This window comes from Anomaloglossus baeobatrachus, chromosome 4 (genome assembly GCF_048569485.1).
Source record: "Anomaloglossus baeobatrachus isolate aAnoBae1 chromosome 4, aAnoBae1.hap1, whole genome shotgun sequence".
Lineage (NCBI taxonomy): Eukaryota > Metazoa > Chordata > Amphibia > Anura > Aromobatidae > Anomaloglossus > Anomaloglossus baeobatrachus.
In genome coordinates, this window is record NC_134356.1 from 567,179,474 (window position 1) to 567,196,801 (window position 17,328).

General features: G+C 45.3%; 2 protein-coding genes across 8 annotated transcripts in view; one reads left to right on the forward strand and one right to left on the reverse strand.

Moving 5' to 3' along the window:
• The window catches only part of SLC24A1 (solute carrier family 24 member 1), a 95,717-nt gene extending 93,446 nt beyond the window's left edge, over positions 1–2,271 (forward strand). Inside the window, exon 10 of the mRNA XM_075342858.1 lies at positions 1,933–2,271. Within this exon, the coding sequence (XP_075198973.1) occupies positions 1,933–2,182 (250 nt within the window). The 3' untranslated portion in view covers positions 2,183–2,271. The remainder of the gene's footprint in view (positions 1–1,932) is intronic.
• A 2,187-nt stretch (positions 2,272–4,458) lies between these two features.
• The window catches only part of DENND4A (DENN domain containing 4A), a 209,372-nt gene continuing 196,502 nt past the window's right edge, over positions 4,459–17,328 (reverse strand). For 5 of the 7 annotated variants that reach the window (XM_075346042.1, XM_075346037.1, XM_075346043.1 and 2 more), the window contains 6 exons: positions 15,855–16,103; positions 14,395–14,512; positions 14,167–14,193; positions 8,384–8,546; positions 7,752–7,816; positions 4,459–6,415 (listed from right to left, as the gene is read on the reverse strand). In XM_075346042.1, coding sequence (XP_075202157.1) covers positions 6,279–6,415; positions 7,752–7,816; positions 8,384–8,546; positions 14,167–14,193; positions 14,395–14,512; positions 15,855–16,103 — 759 coding nt within the window. In that variant the 3' untranslated portion in view covers positions 4,459–6,278. The remainder of the gene's footprint in view (positions 6,416–7,751; positions 7,817–8,383; positions 8,547–14,166; positions 14,194–14,394; positions 14,513–15,854; positions 16,104–17,328) is intronic. The other 2 variants (XM_075346044.1, XM_075346039.1) reach the window with 1 other exon arrangement.

The following is a 17,328-nucleotide window of genomic DNA, read 5'->3' on the forward strand; positions in this document are numbered from 1 at the left end:
CTTCATGACAACCGATTTTGAAACAAATGAGTCACCAGCTCAGTGCCAGTTCTATCGCCCAACAATGGAAAAACACTGGTCATCAGAAGTTATACCCCCTTTGTATCTGTGAGTATTATGAAAAGGAATATGACTTTCATATGTCAGTCAGCTGTCACTGTCCATCCAGCTTCAAACAGGAATCTTATACTTTGAGACTTACAATATTAAGGAGCACATTGCTCCCACATATAGGGCAGATATATTTCCAGCTTAACGACAATGAGGCGCACGTCACACATATGTTCTATTAATAGTGCAACAAGCAGAGCAGCTCAAAATTAATAACTCTCCAAGGGAAGCAACACAGACCTATCATGTTTCATAACTATGGATAGATCAAATCATAACTAGAAATAGGATTATCATATCTTCAACGTGGGACACTCAGGGGTGGAGATATGAGGAAAACTGCCAATTCATAAAACTTTCTGGAAACTACAGGCACAACCCATGTCCAGCCCAGTCTTAGGTCACAAGGTGGGATGGGACAGGAGATACGTAGGTTCATTATAATCAGAGTGGCCATTTGTGAGTGTTCTTCTCGGAGAGGTCAAGTGCGTAACACGTGTGAGGAGTTCCAGGAAAACTCGTGGCTCCACAGCACCTCCCCTGTGAAAGCCAACATCAGGCTTTTTCATAAGGAACAAGGTAACTGATCCATCTGTACAACTGTTTGCAGCCATAACTTATCTGCAACTGTACTTCTGATATCTGTAAATCCCATCTTGTATATAGTGTATTATCTAGTGTTCCCTTAAGGCGATTAAATATAAAATTAATCTTGCACTGTTGCTCTTATCTCGATCCCCGAACCTCATGTCCGTGAGCTCGGTTTAAGATTACACGCTGCCTGGGCTGGTTTCTGGCCCGATATAGTCCTGTTAACAGACCAGGCCTATATCTAATGAGGAACTGGTGGCAGACTACTGTACTGGACCGGCAGAATCCTGTATCACTGTGGCTAGTGGAAAGGTTTTGGCGGCCAGACAGGGTTGTGAGAAAGCTTGGTACCACGACGGAGTGTGCGTTGCCTGCTCTGTCTCCCTCCCCGTGCCTGCAGGGACCGGAGGTGCTAGTGTTACAAGGCGCCAAGCCCTTACGTACCCCCTTGGGGGCGCGGAACATCACGTGTTGGCGGAAGTGATAAGGTCATTTTTCGTGGCTCCGATGTATTCAGGGAGGGGCTGCAAGGTGCTGTTTCGTCACAGATTGACAGGTGCATAACAGAGCGAAGGGACATCTGCATGACCCCCCCCCGCCGGTTCGTGACAGTCGTTCATATGCCCTTAGTAAGACCACGCCTTTGAATCCTTAGTAAAAGCTTTCTGTATATATACACAATCCTTAAAGAGGTTATCCAGGACTTAGCCTAATAGGTGAGGGGGTAGTTAAGCCCTAAGAACTTACAGGCAGGTAATTGCTAACTACCTACCTGTTATACCCCTGCAAAAGTTCTCTCCTGGCTCAGGAGGCGATTTCAATTTATTTTCACCTCATGTCAAACAGAGCATTGCCTCCACTACCGGCCTGCTCCATTGACGGGGCGTCACTGCCGATGTTTTGCTGGTTGACAGCCCGCTCCTTGCAGTTAGACAATAGAGAGTAGGCTGTCAATCAGAATGACTCTGGCAGTGATGCCCCATCAACGGAGCAGAGCTCTGAGCCTTGCCAGATCATTGCAGGGCAGAAAAGGCAGGTAGTTAGCAAATATCTGCTGGTATGTTCTTGGCCCCATAGGGGGGGGGGGGAATCTAAGTCCTGGATAACCCCCTAATATGTCTCCCTTATGGGTATAGAAGAGCCCTACACACAACTATAAAATTAACAACTGTTGGACATATTACGTAAACCTAAATGTGGCCTTACAATTTGTCATCATTTTGTTTGCAGGTTGCCGGTCCCCTGGTTTCTGTTCTCAGTATTTAATGGTTTCAGTCCAGTGGCGGTGAGCAGCAATGGCTTGTTTTGTGCAATTGTCCTCCTCTTTCTCATGCTTCTCTTTGTCATATTCTCAATTGCTGCCTGCAAATGGAAGATGAACAAGTTTCTAGGATTCACCATGTTTATATTGTACTTTGTGTTTGTGATAGTTAGTGTCATGCTGGAGGACAGGATAATTGTGTGCCCCATATCTATATAAACCCCCCACTAACTCTAGAGCATCCTCTGAATGGACCTCATCCAATGCTCATATACGTGGTGCACAGAGTCATAGAGCAAACCTGATCATAAATATATATTTTCTTATTCCCTTTTTTATATACACATGTTGCTGTATATTATATTTAGACACAGCAGTGTTTTGACATAGAATATAATGTGTCCTCTGCCTAGAAATCTCGATCTCATCCATTGACAGTACACGCACATTTCACTTTGATGTCACCATTTACGATGTCCACCAAACAATATGTGAACCCTGAAAAAGATTGCAGAATTACAACATTCAGTGAACAGAAATAAAACCAGAAATAAAAATAATCTGATTCCCAGAGTTAATGGTGTCTGGATCTCTATAACAACATCACGTACAAGACTCATTCTCTTACGGCAACACTATGTTCTTGGTCGCTTAAATAACCTGAAAACTGACAAAAGTAATTTTCATTTTAAATTTACAAAGTATCAGCTAATGACAATCAGACATTACTTTATTTTATTGTGAATTCCAGTCAAGTTTTTTGGTTTTTTTTTAATTTTTTGCTTTCAACAGTGGTTTCCTCCTCAGTCATCTTCTATGAAGTCCACTTTAGCCAAAACAGTGACAGATGGAGAGACTTGACTCTGACGTACCTTGACCTTGGAATGCATGTCTAATCTCTTTGGAAGTTATTCCATAGACCTTAAACTTCTGAATAATATGTGTAACAGTAACATCACGCCTTTACCTTTGACATGTTTGTCTATAATTTGCTAAGCTCCTTAGTTTTGTCTGGTCCATGTTTAGTATCATGGTGTGCACCACACTATGATACCAAACAGCACACTGACTACTTTTCACCATTTAAATAGGCAGACTGACTGATTACAAGTTTGCAGACACCTGTGATGCTAATTACAGAACACTTCTGAAAGGAAAGCCCGGCACGACTGCTCCTGAAATATATGTGCTTGAGGAAAGGACTGCAGTCTTGACTTAATATAGAAAGAAACCTAAGCTGTGAAATTATGATAGAGAGATCTTGATGCAATAAGTGCAAGTTTTATTTTTATCTGGCAAGAAAAGTTCAACGTGTTGACCAACAATGGCCTTATCTGGGACATTTGTGGTGTGGGAGAGCAGAGTATGATGTGGATTTTGTTGTCGGCAGGACGTATATATTGCCATCTGATCAAATTACTGTGTAGTGCAGGGTTACGCCGTGCTTATATTGGGGGGCGAGGGGGGGAGTTATACACGTATTGTAGCAGGATGTCTAATAAAGTGATTAAGTATGATCAGATCAGATATGAAGTAATATTAATCAGCAACACCTTGACTACCATTGATGTACCATCTCTAAGTAAGTGCTGAATATATTGGTGCACATTTACAATAAAAAAAGTTTTAATGCTGGTCTAAGTAACATTTAACATTTTCCAAACGGAAATGAAAGCTGCGCCTGCTACATTAAGGGTACATGCCAACGATCAGGACCTGTTGTGTCCTGGATGCGGCGGGATTTAACCCACGGGGCCACGAGTCTCCTCCACAGGAGATCGCAGTGGCCCATACTGACGATGAAGGCTTGGGCAGTTGCAGGTTCTTGCTGTGTTCTCCCTATGGAGAAGCATGTGACTAGGCAGCAAAGAATTGACATGCCGCACCACAGGTGAGTTTTCGCTGTGGGCCATAAACCCACAGTGCGTATGGGATCTCTACCACTCTCAACCACTGTGCTTGTACTGCACAACGCAGCGTTTTGGAAGCAGCGAAAACACGCTGTATTCAAAACGCCGCAAACTCTGATCGTGGGCACGCACCCCAATTATATAGCCTAAACTATGGGGACCATGCCTAATTTTCACGCTGCTTGCAAATCTTACTGCAAAAACGTACCATGCAACTTGGTATAAACTGTACCATTGAAGTTTTGCAAAACTTGCTGTAAACTGAATAATAAAAAGGTGGCCACTCTGTGCACCCTACAAGAGACAATCCAGGCAGAGTAGGGGACCTCTGCAGTCCAGACAGTAGATTTAGTAGAACAAGGTGTGGGAATTCTTTCTCTACTCATGAATGGTTTCTATGCCACAGTAGAAGAGTGGCTATTTCTACGATCCTGGCGTGGGATAGGCTTTACAGTTCGGGTCTTGGTGATGTTATTGTCATGGTAGCCACTGCCGGAGCTTGGCCTCGTGAGGACAGCAGCCCCAAGAATTGCACACAGTTACTTTTGATGTTGAAAAAGCAAAAAAGACACAAAACAGAAAATATCCAATTTTAAAAGACATTTAATTAAATAAAAGCAACACAACAAAAGGTCACATGGTAACAGCCATGAACAGATCTTCCATGCCACCAGTTAACCACTATCATATAAACTGTATCATTAGTATACGTGTGGTTCCTGGCAGTGCCGGTGCGCCTGTAAACCAGAAGCGATCTGCAGACTCTGTATAGGGTTTTATGTACAGCACATTGGGCCGGGGCAGTAAGGTTGCTACAGCTGACATGACCTCTCGTATGCCGTCTCCGGGTCTGTACACCACCTTCAACATTGCTGCATTTATAACCTATAGAACCAAAATCTCTGACCAATGTAAACGATCCTCTTACAAAAAAAAATAAAGGGGATTTCTATAATAAACTCATCTCTTCTCAGTATATTATTTCTGGAAATATTACAAATCTACAGAATGTACAGCTCCAGACAGTACCATTATTGTTGAGATGAAGGGGTAACCTTGGCAGAGATACCTATTTCACAGCAGGTTATAATGGTGAGTTTTCCAGTACGGAGGTGACATGTGCAGTACAGGTAACTGTATTAATCCTGTATACAGGATTGCGGCTGTTCCTACAACATTGAGTATATGTTGAAGAATTAAGCATTATATACCGTTATTACAAAACAGTATTCATAGTGCAAAGCTAACGCCGCACATGATCGCTAGCATTGGTAATAGTGGGAATGTAACAGCATTAAGTGCACTAGGATTCAATCATGTCAACAAACATTTTATCCAAGGGTGGAAACAATAGGCCACCTAAGGTACCAAGGGGTAGGAATGAACCGGATTCGGTGAGCCATCACTCTTACATATCGTGTTTGGTGGGATAAGATAACTGCTGTGTTTATAGCAAGGCCCAATGGAAAATTACCGCAATGCGTCAAACCAGGATGTCTGCTGGACCAATGCTACATGGGCCTAGGAGCCTGTGATGGCACATAATTCAGTAGGTGCTATGTGGCCAAAGGCGTCCCAGGCAGAATGCTCCAATAGGGCATATGGCAAGTGGTTGTATAAACCAGAAATCTGTAGCTACAGTAATGGAATCATAGCCATAACCAGCATCTACTTGATACATTTGCTTACATTGTATAAGGAGCCATCCCACACATGTAGTAACCTTAACACGTACCGTAGAGATGGATCGCGCTACCGCTGGTTAGCTCCAGTAGGGTCACTGACCCACCATCATAGCTAAGCTAACTGCATCTTTCCCATAGCTATAGCATTAGTGTACTTATTGCTGGGCCAATGCAGAAATCCTCCTCCAGGTACGGTAACGCAGACAGCTGACCATGGTGAACCTGAATGGATAGTTTTCAGAACTCATTTTCACAACTGCAAACATCACACGGCATCCGGGACATCTAATAAATAGCTAAAGACAAGGTAGTGCCGCACTATGAGGCGCGGTAACATACTGCCCATAAAACATGTTCATCGCTCAGTAATCTCATCATAAAATATAAAATAGACCGGTAAGGACTTGCTAGGTATCGCTACCTACTGTACAGAAAGTTTGTATAACATTACGTATAAATATTCTGTGTAAACTACAACACTCGGAATGATGTAAATCTCTCGCTTTCCGCTCTCCATAATGCAGAGACCCGAACTTCCCACTCAGGACAGGTGAGGGGGCGCAGACAATGCACCCCACCTGCCTTTTATCATCCATTTTACACACAATGCATGAAAATCCGCCATATTGCTTGTTCCCTATGCTGGATCTCCTACAGCACACATGTATGAGCTGCGATCTGGCTCCAGTATCCATGAAGTGGCCGCAGATCAGAAGACTCTCAGAGGAACGGCTGCCCAAATGTCTTCCTGCATTCAGTGACGCCAGCACTTGGAGGACGGTCAGAGATTTGGGTGCACTTCACCTGCTCAGGAGTAAGGCGATCATAGGCCACTTTGTATTCTCGGTCGAACACGTCTGTTTGAAAGTGATGAGAGTCAATTAATACAAGAAAACTGGTGCAGAATTGTATGTACAGTATATGACACCCCCGACCTCCCAAACAGCAGCAAAATACAACGCAATACATTCTCGTAAACATTAGTGACCCAACCAAGCAACAGGGTATATTTCTAACCTGTACCCAAATCATAGGGGGTTTACACTGGCCTGAAGGTTATAGGAGAAATGACACTTCAAAAGTGTCACCTATCCACAGGAGTTGTCGTGTATGCGAGCTGCACCTCCACTCAGTCTATGAATCTGATAGAGCCAAGAGCTGTACTTGGTGGTCTATGTCAGTCCTATAAACTAGTGTATGTGTGGCTAATGTTCAATTTTATTGGGTTATACAGGACCTCCACTCTGGTGATCAATGGAGTTAGATGGGAGGTATACAAGATCTCCACTCTTGTGATCAGTGGGGTTAGATGGGCGATATACAAGACCTCCATTCTGGTGATCAGTGGGGGGTATATAAGACCTTCATTATGGTGATCAGTAGGGTTACATGCGGGGTATACAGGACCTCCATTCTGGTGGTCAGTTGGGTTAGATGGGAGGTATACAGGACTTCCATTCTCATGGTCAGTGGTGTTTGATGGGGGTTTCACAGGACCTCCATTCTGGTGATCAGTAGGGTTAGATGGGAGTAAACAGGTGATAAAGAGAATACACCTTTTAATTGAATCCAAAAAGTAACAGATACTGATCAAAATTCAGTGAGACTGTTGGGAAAAAAAAGTCAACAATTCTCCAGTCTTGAGGATGGCTGATTATTTGTAGATGAACTATGTAAACATTTGAGGCCATTGAGCTGGCCATAGATAGGAGCTAGCTTTTAGCCAAACAATCATTTAGAAGACAGCCGCCTTCCCCATACATGTGACTGCTCGGCTCACCTCCGTCAGGGACTTATTTCCCTTGAAAACAAAAGAATTCGATGGTGAAATTCCAACCACCTGCCATACTCTGTCAGGGATGATGGATTATGTACATTGGAAGGTCTGCGGGTTTGGCCGACTTCCATCTAATGTGAACTGTGGCCTTTACACATAACAGCAACAGTGATTGTTCCACAAAGATAAAGCACGAGAATCATGAGCGACGGATAAAGGAAATATCCATATAACTATATCTGGTCATACAGATGTCTCAGAAGATAACATTGATGGTGGTGCCAAGAACAGAGCTGTGGAGCACCCCAAACCATTTTACAACCACAAGATACATTGACATCAAGAGATTGGCTCAGCTAGAGTCCCCATTAGGAGAGTAATGAAGATTCAGTAATATGGCAGTCACTTCCTCTTACCTATGTCAATGTTCTCTCTCCCCAGAGCAACGAGAGACAGGAACAGGATCTCTCTGTACAAACTCCTAGAAAATAGCAATAAAGGGTTAATCACTAGAAACCGATCCCTGTCTGAATGACGCCCATTAAACATCTTACCCCTATATAATACAGGAATGAGCACTACACATACAGTCCAATGAAAACTCCAAATCCATCATATTAGATGTACAATCCTGACATGTAGAGAAAGAAATTCGACTTGAAGTAACAGTTCTGGAGCATCTTTTCTTATAACTCTGCAATCATATCCTCTGTTATTCCTCATGGAAAAACAGAAATGTACAACTGGATGTAACCTCGGGCAATAGGGGGAATCTCACCACAGCTAGTGCTGATTGGACCGTGAAGAAAGTAGGTTGTGTCTATTTGCACTTTTCCAGGAGGAATAAGAGAGGAATGCAGGATCGTAAGAATATAGTCTCCACAACTGGAATTTCCTTTAATAAAATAAAGAGCTGCCAGGAATCTGCTTTGTTTGTCCACTTTCTGCTGAACATTTGAGAACAGCAAGCTCAGCACGTCAGTCAGCGGCAATGTCCTCCATCCCCCCACCGCTAAATAGTAATACAATGCAAACGTGGCTTCGGTACCTCTGTCGTGGGCTCTTTGGGCTATGCTGCAGGGACTCCAGTATCTGGCTCATAGGAACATACACATTGTTGCTCTTGATGCTCCTCACCAGACCTTGGAGAAACTCCTGGTTATAGGCCTCCTCCTGTGTATGCTGCGCAAGGGCCAGTGGGTGCTCCTGGGCTGTAAAAAGCAGTAAGAGAGGATTATTACATGGGATGGTAGCCTTGTACAGACTCAATGCTGCTCTGTGGGGTATATACAACACTAGAACAAGAGACAAGTGCTCTGTAAGGTAATAAAATATGGTGCATATATGTCATACCATCCTTAAACACACTTCTACCACATCTAGAGCCTCTTTAAGGAACTGGTTTTCTAAAACGCCTATAAACTATGCCCAGTTCTTCCCTATGTGCTATATATATATATATATATATATATATATATATATATATATATATATATATATAAACTCCCTCCTCTGAAAACAGAGGACCCTTGTTTGGAGATGGGCCTCAAAGACGAGGACAGTACAAATGATATATTAAAGCAATAAGACCATCTTGGATGGGGGTGGGGGAACTGCTTGGTATGAATGGATTTTTGCACCCGGACCATGCATTACCATGAACTTTTTTCACTAGGAGCTACCAATCATATAATGTGTATAGGGCGTCATGACTCTTCCCCTCGATCACAGATGTCACGGGAAAGAACGATGGGACGTATCAGATTTTAACATGCCTGATCATTTATTCTTGTGGGAGAAAAGCAGCCCCAGAAACTTTCTCCTGTCTCCTCACCGAGGGCACATACTTGGCCGAGCAGAAGACTCATGTGTATGGGGTAGTCCGCTGAATGAGTGATCAGCCAACAGGCATACCGTGCTCGGGCAGCACAAACAACAAAATATTATTGTCTTCAATGAAACGTTTGTGACGTTTCCAATCATCCAAAGGCCACTGAAGCTTACAATAAGTAGAGCAGTTATCTGATTGTGTTTGCATTCAGCTGTATAAAGATACGCAAGTGCAGCATGAGAGCAAATAATCTGTATGTGGCAACATACAACACAGATACAGAAGACACACACAGACACATCATCATAGATATCCAGACCTCACACACGATTGAGAACGCTGCAGGCTTTCAGGATCACACTTATCAGCAATGACTATCCAGAAAACCTGCATGTTGAGAGGTGTGTGAGGCTGACAGGGCAGAGCGATACACCCAGGCACACACGATCATATGACAAAGTTATTCTCTGGAAGATCAACTTTATTATAGCCTTTACAGTGGAGGACCATCAGTGTATAATACCGGCAATATAGGTAAAAAATATAATACACAGATGGTGGATATTGCATCTTATTTGCTTCCTTAAAGGGATATTATCATCTCTGTATATATCTTTAAAAAAAAAAAAAAAAAAAAAAGTGTTATGTAATTATCCTATGGCATTGAAAAAAGTTATGAATATGCATAATTACCTCACTTTGCTTCCCTGTCTCCAAAACACTATGCTGCAGTGCTGTTTCAATGCAGATGTATACTCCTTTAGAGGCTGCTTTCAACTGCTTCTCAACAAGATGCATGTACTATAGTTAAACAATGAGAATTCTCCTTTCTGAGTACTGGGGTGGGAAGTAGTGAGAATCAGAAAGTCGTATATTGATCTTGCCAAGCAGCAGCAGAAAGCAGCTTCTAATGGAGCATAAAAAAACCATGAAAAAAAAAATTCCTATATTAAAAATATCAATCTTTATTAGTCAATTTCTAAAAAACTGTCAGTGCAGTCAAAAGAGGAATAGCCACTTAAAAGTGGTTGGGCGGGTGAAAAGGGGGGAGACACGTGCGCCAGATGTCGATATTGAGGATATAGGCAGGGGGGGGGGGCCTATCCTAGCCCTTTGAGTTTCCCCTACCTACCAGCGGAGTGTAAACACCCTAATACTCGGTGCCCCCGCTCCTCGGCGGCTGTCCCTTACTGTCCCTCCAACCATAAAACCACCATCACCAAAAAGTGTACGTGAAAAAAAGTTCAGGTCGAAAACCTAAAAAAAGCCGCCACCATCCTGCCGAGTACCTTCATGCTGAATCGAATGGAGTGAGACGGAGGACGTAGAAGGCAGCGTACCGCTCGTTGAAGAGCGATCGCCTTGTCCTGAGGGAGAAGGATCAAGCCCAGACGGGTGTCCAGGGACATGCCCAGGACAGTGATGGATCGTGATGGGATCGGGGATGATTTGTCCAGATTCACTAGCCACCTTAAGCGGGATAGGGTGTCTACAGTGATCTGTATGCTGGTTGAGCAGTCGCAGAAGGAGGGGGCCTTTATGAGGTCGTCCAAGTAAGGGAGAACGACTACTCCCCTGGCGTGAAGGACGCTCATGGTGGCCGCCATGACTTTGGTGAAGACCCTTGGTGCGGTGGCAAGGCCGAAGGGTAGAGCTACGAATTGAAAGTGGGAGTCCTGAATTGCGAAGCGGAAGAACTTTTGGTGATCTGGGGCGAAGGGTATGTGCAGGTACGCGTCCTTGATGTCTATGGAGGCGAGGAATTCCCCTTCGACCATGGATGCAATAATGGACCTTAGGGACTCCATTCTGAATCTCTGTATGTGCACATGTTTGTTCAGGTGTTTGAGGTCCAGGATGGGTCGAACTGACCCATCCTTTTTGGGGACCACAAAGAGGTTGGAATAAAAACCCCCGAACTTCTCGTTGTCTGGGACAGGTACCGTATTATCACTCCTGCTGTTTGGAGCGAGTGGATTGCTGAGAAAAAAGCTTTGCGTCGTTTTCGAGTCTTTGGGGGGTTTGAGAGAAAGAACCGACTCGGGGGTTGGGTCCGAAATTCTATGTGGTAACCGGAAGACACAAGGTCTCGCACCCATTTGTCGTCTGAGGCGGCAGCCCAGATGTGTTGAAAGAGCCGCAGTCGACCTCCTACAATGAGTGTGTCTTCCGGGGCGCCGAAGGAGTCATGAGGGGGGAAAACGTCGTGGCAGAGTCTCCCTAGTCCTGGACTGTTTCGGTCTAGGCTGCCATGACGAAGTGGGTTTCGGGGTGAGCTGAGAAGGTCGGTCCCTGCGTAGTCCGTGGCTGGTTGCAGGGACAGCACGGGATGTCTACCAACCAAATGAGTTCCGAAAGGAGCGGAACGAGGACTGTGGACCTCTGGTGAAGGACGTCCTGGACTTCAGCTGGGGGAGGGAGGTACTCTTTCCTCCCGTGGCGTCAGAAATGAGCTTGTCCAGACGTTCGCCAAACAATCGGTCTGGAAAAAAGGGAAGGCCCGTGAGAGACTTCTTGGAGGCAGAGTCCGCTCGCCATTGTCGGAGCCAGAGAGCTCTACGGATGGCTATGGTATTTGAGGCGGCAAACGCTGCGCAGGTAGCAGCGTCCATGGAGGCCTGCATGAGGTACTCTGCCACAGCGGCAATTTGAGCTGTTACCTCTGTGAAGGTATGAGTGAACTGGGATTCCTCAAGCGAAGTGTTAAGGGATTCCGCCCAGACCGAGATCGCCTTTGCGACCCACACAGAGGCAAAGGAGGGCGAGAGGGAGGAACCCGCAGCCTCAAAAGCAGAGCGGGCGAGGTGCTCCACCTGTCTGTCGGGTCCTTGATGGAGGAACCATCGGGTAAAGACAGGAGCGTCTTTGTGGTAAGGCGGGAGACCGGGGAGTCGACCGAGGGCAGATCGGCCCAGCCCTTAGGGGCAGGTGAGGCAAAAGGGTACCGGGACTCCATGAGTTTTCAGTTACCGAAGCGCCTGTCAGGCTTCTCCCTTTGCTTTGTGAGGATATCCTGAAACTCTAGGTGATCAGCAAAAACCTTTTGGGGTTTCCTTGCCCTCTTAAAGGAGACCGCATGGTCAGTGGTAGTGGATAGGGGATCCTCCACATGCAGAGTTTGGTTGATTGCTGCTATAAGGGAGTCTATTGCAGTTTTATCATCTGGGGAGGATGAAACCAAGGAATCCTCCTGGTACAAACCGCATTCTCCCTCCTCCAGCTCTTCAGAAGCCGTGGAGCGTGTGGGAGAGCCTGCCCTGTGTGCTCCCGAGGGAGAGCCCGCTGGAGACACCCGGCCGTGTGCTCTTTTCCTGATCCCTGCAACCGGTGAAGCATGTGCCCGGATTACCTCAGAAGGATCCGCCATAGGGGTATCCTCAGGCTGCGTTCCGTCCAGGGACCCAGAAGGGTGTGGAGGACGACATTGCATAGCCAGAACCAGGTTCTGTGACAGTTTTTCCATGGATTGGGACAGAAACTGCCCATTCCGGTGGGCTGGGAGCCCTAGGCTCTGGGCTGACAGTTGCGGCGGTGGTGGCAGGGGGGTCTTGGGGGGCTATAGGGGCACAGGACTCACAGAGAGAAGAGGTGTGTTTACGTGGTAGCTCAGCGTGGCAGGTAGTGCAGGCTGAATAATAGACTATGTGGGCCTTAGCACTCTTAGTGCCCCTAGAATTCTGCATGTTCCTAATAGGAGTATGCCAGGAGGGTGAGCAATGCTCAGCGGAGCTACAAGTGAAGCAAGCACCTCACCAGAATCAGCCGATGGCCCTGTCCTCAGGAATGAGTAAGCTCTGTGGAGATCTTCCCACGCTTTCCTGGGGGAGGGGCTTATCGCAGCCGCGGGCGGGGGGGGAGGCTTAGCGCTAAAAGAGCGCGAAGAAGAAGTCAGTGTGCCCCCCCTGCTGTGGGTAGTAAAAAACGGCGGGAAGGGAGCTTCTGACAGTTTTCCTCCCTCTCCCTCCAGTCAGCACACAGCTTGTCACTGGTGGTTCTCTCTGCCGGCTTTTCTGCTAGAGCAAATAAACAGAGCAAATAAACAGCGTGAGTCCCTGAGCTCTGGACCCTCCCCCTGCCACCAGTAAATTATCTGTGCAGGACTTTCTGCAAACAGCTAGGGACTTCCCCCCCTCCTCCATCCAGCAAGCTAGAGAAAAGTTAACACTGTGTGTTCAGGATCCCTGGGGCTCTCATCCTTGCAATCAGCAGTCCTGGGAGTCTTCCCTGCACCATCTTTTCTCCCTTTGTCTGGGAAACCAGTCAGGGGGGATCTCACCTTAAACACTGCTTCAGTTCAGGCAGTGAAAATAGCAGAGTCAGCTTGCTGTGTCCGGTCACACAGGTGCCATATTCAACTCAGAGCCTGCAAAGAGGGGCTGAGGAATTGTGCCTCTACCCTGGGCTTTGGAAAATCGGTGTCTGTGGAACCCGTCGTCCAGCCCAGGATCCAGCGTCGCAGGAGGGGGTACGTGGAGGCGACACTCCACGTTCCCGCCCGTTGATGGTAGTGGGAGATCGGTCCCAAAAGGAAACAGTCGCCCTCAAAAAATAACAAACCTTGAAAGGAAGTGCCTCCTACAGACACTAAGCTAAACCTGAGGCCGCCTGGCCCGGCCAGGGGGTGTATACGGCAGAGGAGGAGCTATGCTTTTGCATCTACTTAGTGTTCTCCTATGGATAGGCAGCATAACACCCATGGTCCTGTGTCCCCCAATGAGGCATCAGAGAAAAAAAAAATTACTAACAAAAAATAAAGACACAAAACAGCAGCTTGCTGGATGCGTCTACACTTCAAATGTTAACCAAAAGAGCGGAGTTCCACTTTATAACTATTGCTACAAAATTGGTATTAGGAACATTTGGCCATCACATAAGCGCCATGTGCATGGTGTATCAGCTCCTCCTTGGTCAGACAATTAACAATCAGTTCTCCAGAAACAGAGAAGCCATGCAAAACCAGACAAAATTCACCAAAGGCCCATATAACAACTAAGACTCACTCTCATAAACTAGAGTGCAGTTCTGACCTGTAGATAAGACAAGATTAAAAGTCAGCGGAAACTGATGCCAGAAGGAACATGGTAAACCTGCATTCACACTGGGGTTTAGGAGATCTGCTTTGGTGTAATTTACTAAAAAATAAACATGGATCCGAGCACAGGGGATATGGAAAGGAACACCAGTGTGAATGAGGCCCATTACCACAAGTAGGTGACAATAAGACCTACTTAAAGTGTTCCAAAGGATGTAAAGCGGCTGCCGAGGATCCTGGTGGAGCTTCAGATTGTCCCATAAGACTTGAATGAGGACATGTTTGCTGTCTTCAGGCACGGAGATCCTGGGAATCTGTGGGGACAGCCAAATTAAAGGAAACTTAGAATAATTAATGGATAATAAATATAAAACTTTCTGCACCTTGATTAACAATAGAGCATAGCGTCACATCTAAGAGTGTGGTCTTTGTGAAAAGGGTGTGAACTAAATGTAACGCAAGTGAAAAGAAAAAAAAAAAAAAAATCAGCAAAATTTTGAAGCAAACTTCGGGCACAAAGTAAGTTGATAGAAGAATGTAGAGGGAGTGCACACGATCAACTTCAACTCCATTCAGAGTCCTGGTTCTCATGATCAGTGAAGGCCATGGTGGTCAAGCTCCAAACCATCAACAAGCTATCCCCTATCTTTTAGGCCTCTTTCACACGTCCGTCAAAAACCATGCAAGTTTTTCACAAACGTATCAAAGGTGCGTTTTGCCCTCTGTGAGCCGTGTTTATGGCACACGTGTGTTCTCCGTGATAACACACGGAGAACGGGAACTTTCTACTCACCTGCCCCTGGCGTAGCTGTCCGTGGTGCTGATCTTCTGTCTCCGGTCCTGCCGACTCCCCGCTGCTGCTGCTTCCGGCTGCAGTGGAATGAGTATGCAATGAGCGGCGGTCGGAAGCAAGTGCCAGCAGCGGCAGAGACAGCAGGGCAGGAGAAGGGGAGTCAAGTTTTTTTATTATTTTCTCAGACATGTGTGTTTTCTCCGGCACGTGTCACATGGAACACCTCTGTGCGGTCCGTTTGCATTCCGTGTGACACCCGTGATGCTGGAGAAAAACGGACAAGTCTACGTGTGGAGCACACGGACACACGTATGCTCCACACGGTCCATGGCAGAACACGCACGTGGGCGCAGACCCATTGATTTTAATGGGTCTACGTGTGCCCATGTCTCCGGTACGTGAGGAAACGGACCAAACACGTACCGGAGACACGAACGTGTGAAAGAGGCCTTAGACAGGAGATAAGTTTCACACTTGAGAACATCCCTTTAACAAGAACAGCTCCTACGTCTTTGTTGAACATGATGAATGTCTTATTTTCAGATGAACTATGTACAATTTTATTTTTCGTCATTGGGAGCCATTCCCCGATGTATACCTCTAATGAAAGCTGCTCCATTGGCGTGATATACTTTGTTTATGGACTCAAATTGTAGAAAAGTGTACATCATAAGCAGGTAGAATTGTTTTTAAAAAAGTCCCTCTGCTTTGGAAAGTGTAGTAAATATATACAAGTGTATGCTAAAAACACTCTTGGAATATGTTGGGTGAAGGGGGAATTATGGAAATTTACGACATATGACCAGACATTAGGAGACCTGAGAGCCCCGCTGTGTCCAGGTTCAGACACTGTCTCTGCTCACCTTGGAAGGTCTGTTGCAATGTTCAGAAGATAAGATTAATCCAGGCAGATTACTAGGAAGATCCAACCTCCGAAAATACCACACCAAGTTCCAGAAGACAATGGGGTGATGGTCCACAAAACCTGGCACGGTAATCGCTGGGTCCCCCTCATTCTCCAGCAGGCTTTCTAGTTCTTTCAATACTACAAGGGGGCTGAGGTAGGGGACAGTGATCGGCTCCGGGTGCGACGTCCTCCAGTCCAGAGGGTCCTAACAACAGTGATCAGAAGAGGGTGGATGAATTACTTATAGAAGTTATCAACCACAGAAACAGTATGACAAGATACAGGCAGGATGGTGGGAGTCGTAGACACCACTATCCTCATGTTACATCAAACATTAGTAACATTTCTAATAAGTCCGGATGGTTCTTTGTTACTAACACAAATTTCACGAAATTCTAAGTAAAACTTTTCGTTTCACTGACATGTGGGGCAGGTTTAAAGGACAAAGCAACACAATCTGGCAACAGTAGGAGCAGATTGGTAAATATATTGAACACCTATGTGCTACGTATTGAGAGGTTCTCCTTGTTTTCTGCTCACAGCTCACCATACTCGTGTAGCATTACTGAGCGTGCATGTGTACAATTAGGAGAGAAGGAGAAGCTGCTGGCAGACAGAAGAGGACCAAGTCCGCGGTATTGACTATGTATAGTATTATAGTATTATAGTAGGTATAGTATTGACTATGAACTTTATCCATATGAATTATCTTTATATTTTAATAAAGAAAGCTTTTCATGTTGAACTGGACACACAATGTAATAGTGGCTGCAGAGTGGAATAAAACAAGTCTTTGTTTTTTAATTTTGTCTCTTTATTGCGGAGATGTTAGCAATTAAAAATATTGGCACATAACGAGATAACTTTTTTTTTTTTAAGCCCAATTGGGTGTTATCAGTTGCTTTGCCCCCACCCACCATAGCAGAGGATTCTCAGTGTAAGGATACAAAGCTGATCACCGGGTCTAATCTCCTGCATGATTAGCAAGTGCACAAGTTCTATGGATAAAATGTAACTCCTTTATTAATCATTTTAAAATTTATATGAATAGAAAACACTATGGAATCACACCATATTTTATTTGATTCCATACTGCTTTCTATTCATATAAATATTGGAATTTTAAAATAATTAATAAAGGAGTTACATTTTATCCGTGGAACTGGACACCTTTCTTTCCTTTTTGAATCTACACGTTTAAGAAAAGACGCTTGCCGTGCTAAGGAAACTCCAAGACATTGGCGGTGAGCGGACGGCTCTTTTGTATGACTAGGAAGTGCTGGGTACATAGTACACATCATTCAAATAAAGGTCAATGTGTAGTTGTGCCACATTGCAAACCCCTTTAGCAGCTATTCTCGTCCCCCAACACGATCATCATTGCTGTACTGTCCCTTCCTCCCCCACACTGCCATCCAAGGATGATCAAT